Source organism: Cavia porcellus, unplaced genomic scaffold (assembly GCF_034190915.1).
Source record: "Cavia porcellus strain 051 isolate PalLab524CR breed Dunkin Hartley unplaced genomic scaffold, mCavPor4.1 scaffold_31, whole genome shotgun sequence".
Taxonomy (NCBI): domain Eukaryota; kingdom Metazoa; phylum Chordata; class Mammalia; order Rodentia; family Caviidae; genus Cavia; species Cavia porcellus.
The window spans coordinates 35,777,004-35,797,504 of NW_026947514.1; the positions used below are offsets into that span (position 1 = coordinate 35,777,004).

At 32.9% G+C, this 20,501-nt stretch overlaps 1 protein-coding gene across 8 annotated transcripts in view; it reads right to left on the reverse strand.

The window, feature by feature from the left end:
• Fut8 (fucosyltransferase 8) overlaps nucleotides 1–20,501 on the reverse strand; it is a 409,437-nt gene that overhangs the window by 152,613 nt on the left and 236,323 nt on the right. For all 8 annotated transcript variants that reach the window (XM_063240896.1, XM_063240899.1, XM_063240894.1 and 5 more), the window contains one exon: nucleotides 17,211–17,640. In XM_063240896.1, coding sequence (XP_063096966.1) covers nucleotides 17,211–17,413 — 203 coding nt within the window. In that variant the 5' untranslated portion in view covers nucleotides 17,414–17,640. The remainder of the gene's footprint in view (nucleotides 1–17,210; nucleotides 17,641–20,501) is intronic.

Sequence of the window (20,501 nt, forward strand, 5' to 3'; positions counted from 1 at the left end):
TTTTATTTCTCTCTCTTGTCTAATTACTCTGGCTAGTATTTCCAGCACTATGTTGAATAGGAGTGGTGATAATGGACATCCTTCTCTTGTGCCTGATTTTAGGGAAAAGGCTTTGTTTTTGGCCATTTAATATGATGCTGGCTGTTGGTTTGTTGTAGATCATATTGAAGTAAAGACCATCTATTCCAGCTCTCTGTAAGGTTCTTTTCATGATTAAGTGTTGCACCTTATCAAAAGCTTCTTCTGCATCTATGGAAATGATCATATGATTCTTATTTTTGGCTCTATTGATATGGTGGATTACATTTATTGATTTATGTATGTTGAACCATCTCTACACTCCTGGGACGAATCCTACTTGGTGGTGGTGTACGATCTTCTTCATGATTTGCTGCATGCTGTTTGCCAATATTTTATTGAGAATTTTGGCATCTATGTTGATTAGGGAGATTGGCATGTAGTTCTCTTTTTTACTTGGGTCTTTGCGGGTTTTGGTATTAAGAGTAATGTTTGCTTCCAGGAATGTTACGAGGAATTGATTCCCTTTTAATTTCACTGAAGAGTTTGAGGAGTGTCAGCATTAAGTCTTCTTTGAATTTCTTGTAGTTTTCCACAGTAAATCCATCTGGGCCTGGGCTCTTCTTGGTTGATAAGGATCTAATTAATTTTCGATTTGATTAATAGAAATTGAGTTATTTAGCAATTCTACATCTTCTTGAGCCATCTTTGGTATTTTACGTTTCTAAGAATCTGTCCATTTCTTCTGTGTTATTGAACTAATGAGAGTAGAGGTTTTTGAAATAGGTGTCAATGATCTTCTGTATTTCCAGAGTCTGCAGTGATGTCACCTTTTCCATTCCTTATTGCATGAATTTGAGTTTTTTCTTTCCTTTTTAAAATAAGGTTGGCTTGGGGTTTATCAATTTTATTTATTCTTTCAAAGAACCAACTCTTGAATCATTGATTCTTTGTACTGTTTTTTTAGTCTCTATTGCATTGATTTCTGCTTTAATTTTTATAATTTCCTCCCTTCTTGTGGCTTTGGGCTTGACTTGCTCTTCTTTTTCTAGATGTTTTAGATGTAGCATCAGTTTGTTTATTTGTGTTCGTTCTGTTTTCCTGATGTGGGAATTCCCTGCAATAAATTTTCCTCTGAAGACTGCTTTCACTGCATCCCACAGATTCCGTTAAGTTGTATCTGTATTTTTGTTTCTTGTAGGTATTGTTTAATTTCTTCTTCAATTTCCTCTATGACCTACTGATTGCTCAGGAGTATATAACTCAATTTCATGTGTTTGTGGGGATCTGAAAGTTTCTTTTGTCACTAATTTCTAGTTTCATGGCACTATGATCCGATAACATACATGGGATAATTTCAATTCTTTTCATTACTAAAGCATGTTCTATGGGCTATTATATGATCCATTTTAGAAAACGTTCCATGTACTCCTTAGAAGAATATGTATTCTGATGTTGTTGGGTGGAACACTCTGTATACATCAATCAAGTCCATTTGTTCACAGGTGTGATTCAGTTCTGTTATTTCTTTGCTGATTTTCTGTCTGGTTGATCTGTCCCTCTGTGTCAACGGCATGTTAAGGTCTCCTGTTATAATTGTGTTACTGCTTATTTGATTTTTCATTTTTGTCAATACTTGTTTTGTATAGCTGGGTGCTCCCGAATTTGGTGCATATACATTTAAGATTGTTACTTTTCCCTCTTGAAATTTTTCCTTAACTAGTATGTAGTGACCTTCTTTATCTCTAAGATCATTCTTGGTTTGAGGCTCACACTGTCTGCAAACAGAATTGCTATCCCTGTTTTTCTGGTTTCCTGTTGCATGAAGTATTGTTTTCTATCCTTTGACTTTTAGTCTATGAGTTTCCCTTTAGGTTAGATGGGTTTCTTGTAGACAGCATATGGTTGGATGTTGTTTCTTGATCCATTCTGCTAGTCTGTTTCTTTTAATTGGTGAACTGAGGCTATTACATTAATGGTTATAACTGATATATATACGTTTATTGACACGTTATCTTTCTGCTGTTGCATCTTTATTTTTCCATTCTGTTTTAATTGTCTTCTTTGCTTAGTGGTTTTTTCCTAAGTGTATCTAAACTGTCTTTCAGTATTCTTTGCAGGTTGGTTTGGTGATCATGATATTCTTTGAGCTGTTCTTTGTCATGGAAGTATCTTATTTCTCCATCAATTTTGAAGGACAGTTTTGCAGGGTACATCAGTCTGGGTTGGAAGTTGTTTTCCTTTACTATCTGAAATACTTCACTCCATGCTCTTTTTGACTTCACTGTTTGTGTTGAGAAGTCTGCTGTGATTCTGATAGGTTTTCCTTTATCGGTGATCTGTCTCTTCTAACAGCTTTTAATATTCTGTTCTTATGTTGGATTTCTGGGATGTTGATTATTGTATGTTTGGGTATAATTTTATTTTGGTTTTGGTCATTTGGAGTTCTATATGCTTCACTGATCCATATGTCAGTTTCAATTCTCATATTTGGGAAGCTTTCAGCTATTACTTCTGTAAATAGCCACTTGATGTCATTTGTGTTGTCCCTTCTTTTTCATTTATCCCTATCAATCTTATGTTGTTTGTCTTTGCATCGTTTTATAACTGTTGAATTGTTATTTCCTGATTCCTTGTTATTTTTAAAAGATCTTTCATTTCCTGTTCACTAGCTGCAATCTTGTCTCAAGGTCTGAAATTCTATCTTCACTTTTGTTGAGGCAGTTTTGCCAACTTTCAATGGAATTTTTTATTTCCTATATTACCTCTTTGAATCTGCTTCATGCATTGTTTGTTTCTTATATTGTTCATTCAGGGCTTCCATCTTTTGCATTTTTTCTCTAATTTTTTTTAACTATGTCTTCTTTAGATGTATTTAGCATTTCTTTCATTACATTTATCATTTCTTCTTTTACCTGGGAGATTATTTCTGATTTGAGTTCTTTTATACCTTCCTGGAGTTGTTTCTTTAATTCAGTTGATATCAATTCAGGCTTATATTTTTTTCTATGTACATAGCTCCTAGGTTTAAGGTTTGAGATTGCATTTTGGTCTTTTGTTTTGTCATTTTCCTGTATTTCCAGTTCCGAGCAATGTTCTAAAGCTTCCCGCAGATACGCTGGAAATCACTTCTCCTGCCCACAGCTCCTCAGCACTGATTGGAGGTCGTGGTGTAAGGAGCTGGGCAGATCCTTACTGCTGGGAGCAATGGTCCAAATCTCTCCCAAGTGCAAGCCAACTGGAATTCACCTTGGGAGCCCTCAGCTCCCAGGGTTCAATGGAGGTGGTTAGGCATGGTCCAGTCGAGCCTGTGGGACCTTCCCTGCTTCCTAAGGCGTTTCAGGAAACTGGGAAGGGTCCTAACTCCTGGGGGCAATGGTCCAAAGCTCTCCCTGAGCCAGTGCCAGCATGCTGGAACACACCTTGCAGGACCTCAGCTTCCAGGGCTCAGTGGAGGTGGCTAGGAGTGGCCTAGTCAGGCATGGGATCTCCTGTGCCTCCTACGGTTGTTCAGAAAGCTCGGTGGGGTCCCAACCACTGGGGATGATAGTCCAGAGCTTTTCCTGAGGGAGGGTAGGCAAGGTGGAAATCATCTTATGCACCCTAAGCACCAGGGGCTCAACGGAGGTGGCTAACAGCCAAATTCATACAAAATGTTTCACAACTGAAAGTTTACATTCTAAAATAAGAAAAAACAAAAAGATGTCCACTATTCAATGTAGTACTGGAAACATTATCCAGAGCAATGAGACAGAAGAAAGATATAAAATGAATAAGGATAAGAAAGGAAGAAATTAAATTATCATTATTTATAAATGATACCCTATAAGACCCCAAAAGATATTTAGATTTGATAACCAAATTCAGCAGCACAGCTAACTGCAGAGTCAACTCTCAAAAATCAATAGCATTCTGTACACAACCAATTCACTGAGACAAATGAAGGAAACCATACATTTCACAGTGGCTCCAAAATGGGATATACTTAGTAATCAATCTAACAAAGAAAGTAAAAGGCCTTTACTTTGAGAACTACAATACTCTGAAAAAGGAGTTCAGAGAGGGTTCAGAAAATGGAAAAACATTCTATTCTGGGATGGGCAGAAACAATATAGTGAAAATGCCCACAATACAAAATTATTATATGAATGTAATATAGTCCTGATTAAAATACCAATAATGAACCTCACAGAATTAGAGAAAAAAATCCTAAAATTTATATGGAACTACCATAGACTTAGAAGAGTAAAAAAAATTCTGGGCAACAAAAGCAAGGCAGCTAGGGATATAGCTCAGTGGTACAGCAACAGCCTGACAGGTGCAAGGTTGTGAACCTGGAGAAAATGGAAAGGGGAAAGAGGAAAGGGAAAGGGAAAGGAAAGAGGAAAGGAAAGGAAAGGAAAGGAAAGGAAAGGAAAGGGGAAAGAAAAGGAAAGGAAAGAGGAAAGGAAAGGAAGACACATGTAAAGACTTCATTAACACAACTCTGATTACATGGTAAATTATGATATTTAGAACCAACAACAAAGATAACACCTTATTAAAAAGCATTTGTACAGCAAAAGAAACCACCAATGGAGTGAAGAAATAAACTGAAGTGAGAAAAGTTTTCAGCTGTTCCTCAAAGAACTCAGAATATATGTAGGAACTCAAAATAAAAGACATCCCAAATTTAAAGGCCTAATTCAAAAATGGGCATCTGAAATGAATGACTTCTTAGATGAAGAAAGAGAAATGGCAAATAAATGTATGAAAAAATGTTCAGTATCATTGGCCATTTGAGAGACATCATATACAGGTAAAAGTTCCTTAACATGAATGTTATCATTTTGTATAACTAAATCATACCAATAAAACTTTTAAAAAGCTACTAACAGCCCACTGACACACATGCACCCTAGGTTCACCATCACTGGCATAGGAAATGTTTGTCAAGGTGTTACTAAACATGACTGTCAAGGAAGACAGCAAACAGACATGGGAATCCTACCCTGAATATGGAGCTCACCACTCAATAGGGTGGGGTCTTGGATGGAATAAAAATAGAAGTAAGCTGGCTAGTACAGGTTCTTTCCATTCCTCTCTGGTTCCCAGGAAGACGAGGAGGAGCTTTGACTCATTATACCCATCCATTACAACACTCTTACCTCACACCGGTAGCAACAGGATAGCTAAGTATGCACTGAAATGTGAGCCAAGATAAATCCTTCCTCCTCAATGTTGATTTACTCAGGTATTTTTTGTCACAGCGATGTGAAGTTTAATTAACACATGTTAGGTATTATGAGTAACCTACAGATAACTGAAAGTAAAGAGGAGGATGTACATGGGTTATATGCAAACACAATACCACTGTGTAAGGGACTTGAACTTTGAAACTACAGACCAACAACTTCTGTACCTTTTGAGGAACCCCAAAAGCAAAGATACTAGCCACATTGGACATGGACTCAATTCATAGAAACAGTGAAATAAAAACAAATCTGTATTGTTTAGTACTACTAAATTTGTTGTTGTTTGTTGTACAGCAATACGTAAGTGTATATGCAACTGTTAAATAGGCTAAATATAACCAATAGGATGTATTTTGTTTTCTACAGTTCTGGGAACCTAAAATAAATAAAATGAATTTATAAAATAAACTTTATTACTCTACAATTCATCTAATGCCTTTCACTAAATTTTGAAATTCCTTCCTGTTTGTAATAGTAATGGTCTGAAGTCCATCTTGTCTAATTTAGGAAATATAAAAGTCTAGTCAACTCTATTTGCTTTTCAAAATCAGGGGCTACAGCACAGCACAATACTACAGCATCTGCATAGCATGGTGTGAGATGCTAAGTGAGACCCTGAACAAAACAGACAAAATCATATTACTACCAAAGAAACCTAAATGTATACTATTTTCCAAATACTGAAAGTTAATTTACTCTAATTTTATTTTCTTGGTGATGACTCCAACATATGAAAATGATGTGAGAGAAAAAACCTATTATTATTCCTAATAAAAAAAGTCACATTATCAAAACAGCTTATTTCTATCGAACTACCTTTGTTGAGACTACAAACCTTGGAGTACGGAGGAAATTTTTTATTTATAGGACAGATTTGCATCCTATACATATGGAGAAATTTCTAGAGCCCACAATTTCTAACATGTCTCCTGCAAATACACAGACTTCTTTATTCCTTACAATAAGACTATATGAAGGAGTTTTTAGGATACATTCTAATTCAATACTAAATGTGCATTTTGCTCTTAAAGAATATAGCATTCTGTGAATCTCAACTGGGACAAGTTGCTTGGTATTGCTGTTCATGTTACTTATTTTCTGGGCAATAGTTGTAAGGGGATACTGAAGTCCCTAGCTATAATAGTGGATTTATCTATTTCTCCTCGCCTCAATATATTTTGCCTCATGCACATGACACTTGCGGTTAAGTGCACATATGTTAAGAATTGTTGTAACCTTAGAGCACTTACTTTTTTCTATTATTATAAAATGATTCTTCTTTACCCCTAATGCAGTTTCCCTTATTAAGTCTGTTTAGTGGTAAACAAGAAAAGAAAGGATGTTTACTATAGTACATGGTCTAGTCTACATGACTGACAGATATGTCTTTAATTTTGTTTTGCTTACTGGTGTTAAGAGGCTGTGGCACATTTTTTTACAGCATAGCAGTTACTTCCAGAGAGTCACATGGTAAAGAATGTGGACTATAAGGCCTAGATGCCTGAGTTTAAACTTCAAATCCATCACTCAAAATTATAAAAACTTTTGCAAACTACAAATACTAGTCATAGTATTTCTATGACTGCAAAATGAAGGTAATCTGAGTATATATTCAGGGATTGAGTTCATATATAAAAAAAGCTTAGAATATGATCTGATACATATTAATAGCTATTCTTTTTGTTATCTTTTTGTTGTTAGGATAGTCAAGATGTGAAAAGCAAAAACAGGAGCTAACATCTTTACTTGTATCATTTCCTAATGCAACCCAACATCCAGTCAATGAAATATATCACATAAGGTGGGGTTAGAGTTCAGTGGCACAAGCTCTTGCCTGGCAAATGCAAGGTCTTGAGTTCAGCTCCAAGAACGAACGAACGAACGAACGAACGAACGAAGGAAGGAACGAACGAACGAACGAAAGAAAGAAAGAAAGAAAGAAAGAAAGAAATCACATAAGACCTTTAGAAAACTGCTATAATACTATTATTATTAGTTGCTGTTCAATTAACAAACAGTATGACATGCCAATAGTTCTAACTTTACAGAAACACTTGTAAGACTATGGGCAAAACTAACTGTTATGGTTTTGCCTTTTACCTTCCATAAATGCCCAGATTTTCCTATACTAAGTTTAAGTGAGGTTACACTTTTTAATGCATATGAAAAGGCAGGTTATAATGATACATCATAGAGATCTGAATAGACAGATGCTTTGCACAAGAAACTAAAAAATTGATATAAGATTTATGTATTGTCTTCACTTAGCATTTTCCCAAGTAAACAGATAGAAATCCATGTAAGTTTTGTTTAGTATTTCTCAAATTCTCATACTAGATGTGGCAAGAGACCAAAAAACAATGCTAAAACCAAACTAAATTTCCTATATTTCTATGTCTGAGGAAAAATAGAAGTCCTCAACTGTAACCCTAGAATAATTACATATAAGAAAGAAGTACACAGAATTTCCCTAGTTTTTACTAAATCAAAACACAGGCATAGTCAATCCCTGATTGAACTGGGCTGAAATAATGTACCTAGATATATTGAACTTCTAATAGAAGAAATCCTCCGTAGCTTCCACAGTGTTTTTATATACAACATGTCACATAAAATTAAAAATTATTAGATGTGCAAAGAGATATGAATGTCAATAGATGCCAATTAAAGTGATACAGATATTGAAACAAACAGAAAATACCACAGTTACATTATTCAAGAAACACGTCAGATGCAGTGTTACATACATGTAATCCCTATACTCAGGAGAAGCCCCAGGTGGGAGCATCAAAAGTTCAGGGTTAGTCTAGGCCACACTGCAAGTCCTGAACTACATGGCAAGAATGTAGCAAGGAGGAAAAGTGAGGAGAATTTTAAAAAAATAAGGACAAGAAAGATGGAAGGAGAATTTCCAAAGAAATATGAAATTATCAAAAAGAATCAACTGGATACTGTAGAATCAAAATTACTATGTGTGTTTAACAGCAAAATATAGTTAAATGAATTGGAAAAAAGATCAATATAAAAAAGAACAACAAAAATATATAAAAATCAAGGCACATGAAGCCACATGACAATATAAAACAGACATCCAATCCATTTATTTGTAGTTTCAAAGGAAAAAAGAAAGACATAGGCACACACTTGAAGGGATAATGACTAAAGATTTTCTAAAACTTATTTTTTAAAAAGAGGTATAACTCCAGATTTAAGAAGTTCAACAAACTTCAAGTTGAATGAAAACAAATCAAGCCACATCTAGGTATATCACAGTCAACTGCTGAACACCTAAGACCAAAAATAAATAGACAGACTGATAGATAGATAGATAATGATAAAATGATACACTTCAGAAAACTGCTGTTTTCTCAAAGGAAGTTATAAAGATTAGGAATCTAAATTTTAAAAGTGCTCAGTAAAGAAGGGAGTATTTCCTTAAGAAAAATAAAATAATTCTAGATAATGTAAGGAATAAAGAGAAAAATGGTATGATATATTTAAAACACTTTAGAAATTTTGTAAACCTAAATTCAAATACAAAGATATTCAAAGTATCTTTTAAACCTGAAAGTTAAAAAGAATTATAGAAAAAAACTGAGATTTACTTTCCATATAGAAATGCTTGCACGGCAAAACTCAACCTCTATATTGCAAAACTAACAAAAGCATATTATTCAGGAAATGATTTGGTGTGGAAGACGTGCACTACACAAAGAACATTAAAAAGGATAAATATGTGGCCAAATGTAAAAGTATTAAGTGTTTAGAAAGTGAATAGCAACATAATATGACATGTTTAACTTTACTATGTTAAAATATCTGAAAATAAAACACAACATAGATGTGCTGTAAAAAGTATTGGTATTGTAAGATTTTTATCATTTCCAGAATGCAAAAATATTAAAGTAAATACACTTTATAAATATTCAAGTATGGATATCTAAAAACTATTTTCAGTTAAAAATACAACTTTTTTTTGTGGTGACAAGAGTCTCGCTATGGAGTTCAGGCTGGCCTTGAGCTCACTTTGTAGCCTGGACTGGTCTTAAACTTGCAATGATCCTCCTGCCTCGGCATCATGAGTGCTGGGCAAAGGCATGCGCCACCATGCCTAACAAAAATATAATTTTAAAGGACAGATTAATCCAAAAGGAGGGGGAAAAGAAACGTGGCACAAAAGAAGAGATGAGACAAAAGGGGGTAAAAAAACAAAGTATTACACTTAGACCTAGCTATTACTTGGAATGCAAGTAGATAAAACAATCCAGTAATAAACAGAATGTAAAGACTGAATAAAAATAATAAGGCTCAACTCTGTTCTGTTTTCAGTAAACACTGTAAGTATTTAAATTTGTGTCTAAAAATAAGGATACACAACAGCTACAATTTAAAAGATGGATACATCATGTAAACATTAACCAAAGGAAAAGCTGATGCAGTGATATTAATACAAAATATATCAGGCTTTATAGGCAAAAAAAGTATTATTGGAGACAAGTAAAATATTTCATGATTAAATGATTAATTCACAGAAAAGTGTTTCCTAACTTGCATTCACCAAACAAAATAGCTTAAAGATATACAAAGAATGACAGAACCAAAAGAAAATGGATCCATAGCAATGGTTGAAGATTGTAATATACCTCTCTCAATAAACAAAAGAGACAGCATTCAAAAAATTTTAAAGCTATATAAATTCAGAAAATCTGAATATAAGCAATTAACTAGACAAAACCTTAAATGAAATATTATACAAGGTAAGATTTAGTAAGAGAATACATATTTTTCTTGAACATTACAATAACTCACTTATTAAACTATTAAATAGATTTCTAAGAACTGAAATATTACAAAATACAAAATTATACCTAGTAAAGGAACAAACTAGAAATCAAAACCATGAAGACGAATAGAATAGCCCAGTTTGTACATTAAGTAACACAATATGAAATAACCAATAGGTTAAGAAGAAATCACAAAGGAAATTTGAAAATATTTTTTATTTCATGATAATAAAAAGATGACAATATCAAAACTTACAGGATACAATAAAGCTAGGCTCAGATAATTAAAGCTGTCTAGAGATACACCGGTTAAAAATTTAAAATCAAAATGCTCAAAAATTAAAACCTTTTTCCAGTCATGTTCACACTCAAAAAGTTTCAGATGTTGGAGTATTTTAGATATTGCATTTTTAAACTAGGAATAATCAAATGATAAAGTCAATGAAAATACTATACTCCAAAATTCAAAAAACTCCAAAATCTAAAACACTTTCTGGCTGTAAGTAGTTCAGATAAAGATAATTCAACTTATATTACCAAAAAATGCAAGCTTTAAATTTATTTATAAATAAACTTATTTGCAAATAAATACTTTAAAAATAACAGCAAGATAAATCAATTCCAGAGTATATGAAAGGAAATTGTAAAACTAAAAGTAAGAAACATTAAAACAGAAAAGACATACAATAGAGAAAAATCAGGTTGGTTCTTTGAAAAGGTAAATGAAATTGCTAAACTCTTAATAAGACTAAAAGAGAAAACATAAATAACCATAAAGAATGAATGGAAAATATTACTATAGTTACTCATACACAGGTATGGAAAGAAAACTAACATTGTATTAAGAACAACTTTTTCCAGTATAACATTGGAAAATGCTGATAAAATGAACACATATTTTGAAAACAAAACTTACTAAAATTGACATTAAAAAAAACTAAATAATATGATTTCTATTTTAAAAAAAGAAACAGAATTTTAAATCTTCACACATGCCCTCTTTCCTCCCTACCTTTCCTCCCCACAAAAAAATAAATAAAACAAAAACAAATCCTCCAGGTGCAGATATCTTCACTGACAGAATTCTATTAAAACAGAATATCAATATCAACTTTACACAAATACAGTACTTCTAAAGAACAGATTTGGCCTGCACGACCTTGATATCAAAACCCAAAAGATATCATAACATGAAAAATTATAAGAAATACTGTGTTAGCATAGAAGAAAATCCAAAGTGAAACTTTCATAAATTTAATCCCGTGATATATGAAAATGCTAATACAAATTCCAAAGAGAGAATATCTGAGCAGATGGGAAGGTTATAAATCTTGACTGAAACAGGTCCACCAAAATGTTTTCAGATAGAGAAGTCTTTTCCCTAAATAAAGTGGGGTATTGTTAATAATATAAGGAATAATGGGTATAGGGTTGAAAAAATAATATCCATATATAATAAAAAGTCTCAGCTAAACAGCAGATGCTCTACTCATCCCATTCTATGTCGCTGGATCCAGGAATGTAAGTACATTTATATCACAGAGGAGCAGTTATAAAGAAGAAAACCTAAAGTAAATCTTCCAACCAATCAGCTAGAATGGAGGCATTCACATTTTTCAACACAAGTTTCGCAACAGAAATATGACCTGACCAGTTACAAACCACTTCAGTTTCCTTTCTACTCAACATCTGTTGCTTGGGACAAAGTTTTTCCTCCAGAAGATTCATGCCATCTGGGAAGATGACTGACTCAGAAAAAAAAAGGTAGTTGTTTGTGGTTTGTAAATTTACATTTTTACATCTAGCATCTAAATTCCAGAAGAAATCTCTTGTACTTTCCTGGACCAAGCAAATAAAAATCTATTAATGGTCAAGAAATTATATTTGAATTTTTAAATCTATGTCTCAAAAATAAATAGAATGACACTGATTAAAGTTAAGGAAAAAGTATTCAGTTAAGCGTTTTTTAGAGACATATACACACCATTTGATTCATGATCTAAGCTGCGCAGGCTGGGCTCAAACTTGCAATCCTACTGCCTCAGCCCCCTGGACAGCTGGAGACATTGTTTAAGAGTTTAAAAACCTAGGCGGTTCTGACACATATACAATTTGAAATTCACAATTCAATAAAGTTTCTATATAAACTTCAATAATTTTCTATCAAACAGAAAGGAAGGGAAAATAATCAGAGCCAAAAGACAATTTTAGTCTAAGTCTGCTTCAGCTCAGGTCTACATTGATATTGCACAGTTTCTAAGTAATCTCTTACCTACATTCAGATATCATTCCTCTGCTGAACACCAACTATCATTACCTACTGTTTATTATTCAGGTCTTAACTCTGCCTATTTGAAACTACCATTATTTCAACTAATGGAATCTATTTAACTTTACTTGAGCAGGTGAGAACAGTAGCTTTCATGCGACTATGAACTCTTTGCAATCCCTCCAACCAAGACAGGTTTGTTTCCTATGTCTTTGATAATGGGCTGACCTTTCAACTTGAAATGAGCAACAGGATATGGTACAACTGGCACTATGCTGCTTCTAATACTCAGCATTACAAGGCTTTGCAATTCCTGCTCTGTCTAATCCCAGACTATACTCCTGGAAAGCACACACAGAGGAGCACAAGACAATGGTCCAACTAATCACCACACACTTGAGTGAGGCCCAGCAATAGTAGAGCCACCAGATGAAGCAGTAACATGCGAACCCTACATGTAAATAGACAAAACTGTCTAATTGAAGTTGAGTCAAAATGAAAAACTAAAAGCAAATAAATGGCTACTGCTGTATGCCACTATGTCTCTGTATTGCACTGTATTGCTTTGCAATATATTATAAATAGGTATATGTATGGATGTGTGTATAACTAGATTATATGCGTACAACCCAACTTAAAAAATAACTCAATTTGTTTTTTCTTCTTTTTTATCGGTACCAGGGATCGACCTCATGACTGCCTGCTTGCAAGGCAGGTGCTTATGCCGCTGAGCTAAACACACCCCCAGCCCCGTAAAAATAACTCAATTTCTAAAAACAGGCCAACAGATTTGAACACTTCACCAACAAAGATATATAAATGGTAAACACAAAAATGTTCACTATTATAAAAATACAAACTGAAACTTCCATGAAATATATGTTTTTTTTAAAGGTAACATAAAAATAACTGACAATAACAAACATTAGCAAATATGATGGCCTTGCTAATAGGAATTTCAAAATAGTGTGAGTACTCTGGAATACATCTGAGTACCTTCTAATAAAGTTAAATATGTACCTAACATATGTCCCAACAATCCCATGCATAAGTACTTAAGAAAAGTTAAAATGTGTTCATATAAAAATTTACAGGGCAAAGAATAATAGTAGCTTGCTCATAAATGCTATATAATGGAAAAAACTCATTCTTCATTTGATGAAGAGATTTTTAAAGACCTCAAAACTGTGATACTGTATAAATGGAATATTATGCAATGCTAAAAAGAACAAAAATACTACTAAGCAATAAAAAATGGGCCACCAATAAACATAGTATCATTGATGTACATTAAATACATTATGCTAAATGAAAAATGCCAGCTCAAAAAGGCTTTATGATTACATGATTTACACTCTAAAACAGAAAAAAATACAAGCAGTAAAAATATCAAGGTCAGGAAGGGATTGAATTTAACTATAAAGGGATACACCAGAATTCGGGATACAGGTAAAACTCTGCTGTAACCTGACTATATTGGTAGTAATCATACTATGAATATTTGCAAAAACTCACAGACCTGTACAGTGAAAGCAGTAAATTTTGCGATATGGATATTTACTTATCAACAAATCAGACATGCATTTACCTACACATACATATTACATACACATACATAGACACACACAACTACTTTCTACACACTGTGCTTGTGCATTTGCAACTCTGAAATAAATTATTTTTAAATCATTTTCCTAAATTTGTCACGCTATCAAAAAAGCCAACAAATTCTAGCTGGAAGTTTAAGTAAAGCTTTCAAAATTATCACCTTATATCTAAAAACCCACAGTTTCAGTCTGCTAGGTTACCTTCCAACTCCAGCCTCTTAGTCTTATCTCAATGAAAAGACCAAAAGTATAAAAGCTATTTAGATTAATTCTCTGTATTCTGGTTTAAGAATACATTTTTTATAAGAAAAAGATACATGAAATTGAATACAAGATCAGGGTGTGGTAGCACATACCTGTAACTCCAGCACCCAAAAGGCTACTTGAGTAGGTCAGAGCAAGATCTGTCTCAAAAGACTTCAAATTTTTTTTTTAGTACAAAATACTAGCCACATTATAAGATGGGAAAAAAATTCCAATGCTAGTACCACCTTCAATGATATTCTTGCATGCCTTGGCTCTAAAATGAAATCCTTTGAATGAAATCAAATGGCCCCACCAGTAAAGTATACAAAGGCCTTGAGGAGCTTTTTTTCCCTAATGAGCAAAAATATCTACTTCACAGACCATAACTGATCACTTTACTGACAACTAGAATTCAGTGTCTGTAAGCAAAACTGGGCTCTTTTGTGTAGTTTGTCTATCTAGGTTATGTTTATATGATATCACAGCACGACTTATGCTTTATCTCTTAGAAGTTGTCTCTACATTTAAGTGTAATAGTTGGTAATTTAATTTCAATATGCAACATTATAAAGAAAGTGACTTAAAAGCTCTAACAATTATTTTACAGAACAACCAATTGATATTAAAAAGATACTTGGCATTCAGATATAAGAAAATGGAAGTATGTTAAAGATATAACCACAAGTCAGCAACCAGTATTTTTTATAAGCCTAATTTTGTTAAATGGCAAAATTTTTCAAGAGCAAAATTCTATGATGTAGAACAAAATTTTATTACAAAGCAAATGGCGAAATTAACTTGAGTAGCAGCTAGATCATAGTGTTCTATCTGAGACTTTTATTTGAGATTTTTGAATCACAAGCTTCTTTCTCTGTTTTCTATTCACAGTGGCAATCCAATTAATTCATCAGTGTTCACACTTTGGGGTCACAACAATTGGAAATCAAAAAGCCTATCACTTGTGAAAAGTATAACCTTTGCCAAATTAAGTTACTTAAACATTCCTGTGACTTCATCTGTAAAATCATGAAAATGGTACTAGCATCTTATAAAGATATTATGGGATGCAATGAGATAATCTATGCAAAGTCCTTGGCATAGTACCTGATATATGATAAACTTTAAATACATAGTACAATTGGTATTAACCCCCTAAATTATCAATCTTTGGTTCTCATAAAGCATGAATACAAGACTCAATTGAAAGACTCCCTTTTCCATGATCTTCTTTGATTACCCCTCAATAATATGATATACAAATTCATGAAGTTATCCACCTACTTCTAAAATGGCTAACCACTTAGTATTCTGCTGAACAGAATGACTGACATAAATGAGGTTTCATTTAGTTTTGTAAAACTCTTTAACAGCTAGCATTTCTAAAGGACATAAGGAAATAAAACACGAGGGTAAAGTAAAAAGTTAATGGAACTAGGCAAAGGGAAAGATCGGAGTTCTAAAGGAAGAGGAAAAAGCAATGGGGAGGGAGAACAGAAGGTCTACAGGAGTCTTCTCTGTAGTCAAGGATACAGAACACTGCCAAATATCTTCTTCCTTCACAAAATGTTCCTCATTTTCCATTAACGTGTCTCTCTTTCATTATTCTTCCCCAGTTATGCTTATGATTCTCTATACAACAGGATACTCCCAGTTTCCACTTAGCAGTTGTTTCTGAATAGGAATAGAACTTTTAACTCCGCCTCTGTACCACCACTTCCCTTTGGGACCAATTACTATTTCTAACATGAAGACTTTCAAAGTTTATTTCTAGCCTCAACATCTATCTATTCTGACAGAGAACAAGCACAAAATATATGATTATCCTCGCATGTACAAGAATTAGAAGTTGATAGCTTTTAAACCAAATAAATTTGAAAAAAATTATGTATCAACTTTGTAATGCTATGTTTACTTTTCCAATGAAAATAGAAGACTTTGGTCTTCCAACAATTTATGCCTTTAAACACATACATATCACATTTTTGTAGGTTAGAAGACGTGATAGTAACTCTCCATGCCAGATCTAGTTGTTTCATTTAACAATAAATGTATTTTTTCATTTAAAGAAGTTATAGTCATAATTAGAATAAAAATTCTGGCTTTTAAAAAATTACTTTTATTATATAGTTCATAAGGTAAAAAAATTTTAATGTGCCTAATTTAAATCATATAAAGTTTGACTTTCATGTATCAAATTGCCATAATCCTAAATACAATTATAAAAGAAATACAGGTACATAAACTAAATAGTACAGTCTTTTCATATTAAGATTCATACTCAGTTGTACTACCATAGAGATATATAAACACACATGCTTATAGTGGCCCAGTTTGTAATAGCCAAATGTGGGAAACAACACAAATGCCCATCAACTGGTGAATGGATAAAGAAGATTTTTTTTTTAATGTAATGGAGTACAATTCTGCCATAAAGAAGGATATACTCAAGGCATTTATAGGAAAATGGATGTACCTTGAGACTATAAAGTAAAACTGAACACACATATAAATACCACATCACTTCTCTGGTGTGAGAAACCAAAAGTATAAATAAAGATCAACATATGTAATAGGTATTGTGAAACAGGAAGAGAATGCTCAGATGGGGAGGGGAACTGGGAGAGGGAGGAGAGAAAGGTATGAAGGGAAAACTAGAAAGAAATAAAAAAAGAAAAACATGGAAACAAAGCTTTTGTAAATGGAGAGGTTAGGAGGGCTGGGAGGGAAAGAGACTGCAAAAAAAATTATACTCTGTATAGGTACAAATAATAACGTGATCATTATCTGCATCTAAAATGTACCAATAAAATATGATTTAAAAAATAAAAACCAGGCACACAAAAAGATTCATATGCAAAATAAGATTCACTATTATGGAGGCATTATACCTACTGTATATGTAGAGGTAAAACTGGTTTTAAAAATACTAAAGGTATTTAAATTTTTTTAAAGACATAAGCTTTTACAAATCATTTTGCAACAGCTGAATAAAGCCTTATATCTAAAAACAAAGTATAATATTTCATCATTTTCTTAGTATTTCAGAACCTACCGGAGAGATTCAGCCATTCGCCTCAAGTCTTCATTCTGCTGCTTTAAACGTTCAAGCTTTGCCAGAATCTTAGACAGTTCTCGACTAGAATGGTCAGAGTGATCATTATCTCGAACCAAGTGTCCACCTATATAAAATAACAAGGTCCCCCAGGCAAAAAGAATGAGCATAATCCAACGCCAGGAACCAGTCCATGGCCGCATTTTCAGATTTTGAATTCACTCTCGTAGCTTTCTGGAGCTCAAAGAATTGAAAACATTATAACTGTTTCTAGTTAGTCCATAGGTGAAAAAACTTTGGTTGTTTCAACACATGATGCCTCAAAACAATTAGTCTCTCTTGTAGTCCTGTGATGATTCTTTCAAAGAGATCCTTCTAGTGATTGAACAAGATGCTTTACTAAAGTTCTGTGCTTCATGGACTCTGCGTGCTGCAAAAAGAATAAGAAATGTAAACTATTTAACATTATAAAATAGCATATACTGAGATTAATGCAGTTAAAGAAAACACACTGATGTTCACTTACCAGTAGGCTAAAAGACAATCTAATTGCCTTATTAGAACAAGGAAAAAGTGAAAGTTTTAAATCTGCATACCACATATGTTAGGGCTCTACAAGTTAACAGATTAAGCAGCTCTAAGCCTAAAAGTCCTCTAAGCGTCATCACCACTTTTCCTTCTTATATTACTGTGCAATAGCTCTCATAGGAAGATTAAAATATTGTATCTTTGAGTAATCAATCAAAAACAAAATGAACTCAACTATGTAGTTCAGCCTCATGTATTAAATGGTATCAAAAGAAAAGAAGACATGTGCTCTGTATTAGTGAATTTATTCCTATAAATTCCTATAAATTTATTCCTATAAATTTATTAGTGAATTTATTCCTATAAATTCTCAATTCTTTCTCCCTACATCTTTTGACTTGGCTACCATTTCAACACTTAACTCTGAAGATGACAAACAGATCATCACTTTTAGAATGAATTATAAAACTGATACATGTATTAGAGAAGCAAAGATTATTACAGTTATTCACCAGCTGGCAACCACTCCAAATATCACAAGCAAAGGCTCAAACAGATCAAGCTGCACTATCCTTTGTTCAAATTTTTAAGAAATACTAACGATTACAACAGAAATTTATTACCAGTTAAATCTTTAATTGGTGGATAGATTTTAAACCTTAAATGCATATGCTTTCCTAGGCTTAGTTATGGATTATCAGTCCATAACTTAGTTATGGATTATCTATGATTACATTCATTACAAACACTGTTTTCTCCTAAAAAAAAATTTGTAGGCAAAAATATAAAACCATTTGACAGTATCATTTGTTTTCAAAGATAAACCATATGTATAGCTACAGAGTTCTGAGACAGACAGAGAGATCAGAAATAGTTTATATGAGACTGAATTTGAGGAGCACATTTGATCACATACTAAACAACTATACAGTAAACAGAAAAGTTGGAGAAAAGGGTTCAAAAATCAGAACACAAGGCCATTATTTTTCTACTTCTGAACCTCAATTTCAATTTATTCAAAGAGAATACAATTTCTTCAAATGAGTGTCCCAGAAACACTCTTACTTCTTATCCACTTATCCTATACTATTTATACCTTGATGCTACTAGTTTATAATAGTTAAAACACAAAATAAAAACAATTATTTGAAAACCAAATTTAAAAAAGCAATAATCCAAATGAAAATTTAATGTGTCTACTGCCACAATAACTATTTTTAATCTATCAATAATTCTCTTTTGGTTGACTCCATGGGTTACCCTGTCCTTTTTTCAAAACTCTATTTTAAAACTCTGTTTCTCTGATTTTAGGTACCCTCATTTACTTAATAAAACAGAAGAATAATTAAAGTCTTTAACATTTCAGGTAAAAAAAACTTTATCATGTGAGGTCTACTTTTCATCTCATATAGAAATAATGCAGATAGTCAGATAACTAAAAATTAATTAAAAATGAATACACTGTAATGAGCTACAGAATAGATTTAATTTAGTAAGTCAACAAACAAGCAGTAATATTTGAATTAATAGTTTTATGGCAACATATATAAAACTGAAAAGTGCAATTGCACTATATTGCTGACACTATAATATATCCTAGTTAATTTGAAGCTATTAAAATATATAAGATATTAAAAATTCACCTATAATAAACAAAAAGATTGCTTTCTCAAGTAGAAAAACTTCAACAGAAAATAAGATGTGCTGAAACATTTTAACTAGAATTAGAAATTATCACAATTTTTAAAGCTAGAAAAAGATGTAATTTGAACACTAACAAATGTTTACAGCAATAAAGTTTGTAATACAAAGTAGGTTAGATTTTAATAAAGACACCATGAAAACCATTTAAGATATTAAGTCACTATATCATATAGCAATATTAAAATGAGCTTTCAAAAGTAAGACATTTTTGAAGGAGGTAAACATAACAATTATCTTATTTTATTTTATTTTATTTTTGGTCTTTTGAGATACAGTCTTGCTATGCAATTCAGGCTGGGCCTTGAGTTCACTTTATAAGCCAGGCTGGTCTCGAACTTGCAAGAATCTTCCTGCCTCTGTCTCCCAAGTGCTAGGATTTTACAGGAGTGTGCTATCAAATCTAACAACATGGCAATTTTCTTAATAGCATCATTTTAATTGTTTTGGGAAAAAATGTTTCCCACAATTTTATTGTTCTTAGGCAACATTTACAAATGGAATCAACAAAATCAAGTAAAGCTGATAAATGAGCCATTTTCTATGTAGTTTTTCTTAATACAGTTTAAGAGTTGAGAATTCTTTCTGTATTAACCATAGTGCATATCTGTTTACTTACTCACCATGTTTACTGTTTGACAGAAGCAAGTCTGCTAAAATATGAATGCCATAATTTGTTCATTTTTTTCCACTGACACAGCACAAACCCTTAAAACAGTACCTGGCAAATAGTGGGCAACAAGTGCTTTTGAAAAAAAAAAAAAAACACACGTTATGAAATCTGGTCATATCAGCTTCAACTGCATTTATGTACCCCATGTAAGACAGCACATATGAAAGCAGAAAGTAACAGATCACTGTCTTAAGAAAAATGGTTCAAAAATACAATATTTCACTTTAGGAAATTATTGTCAGCATGTATCTGACAATTCAGTTTAGAGCAGTTAACTGTACTAAAATGTTATCATTTACCTTTCAACCATGAAAAAATAATTCTTTTCACTTTGGCTTCTCTCGAAGACTGACTTTCCAGACACACCAGTGTGACCAGAAACGTATGAG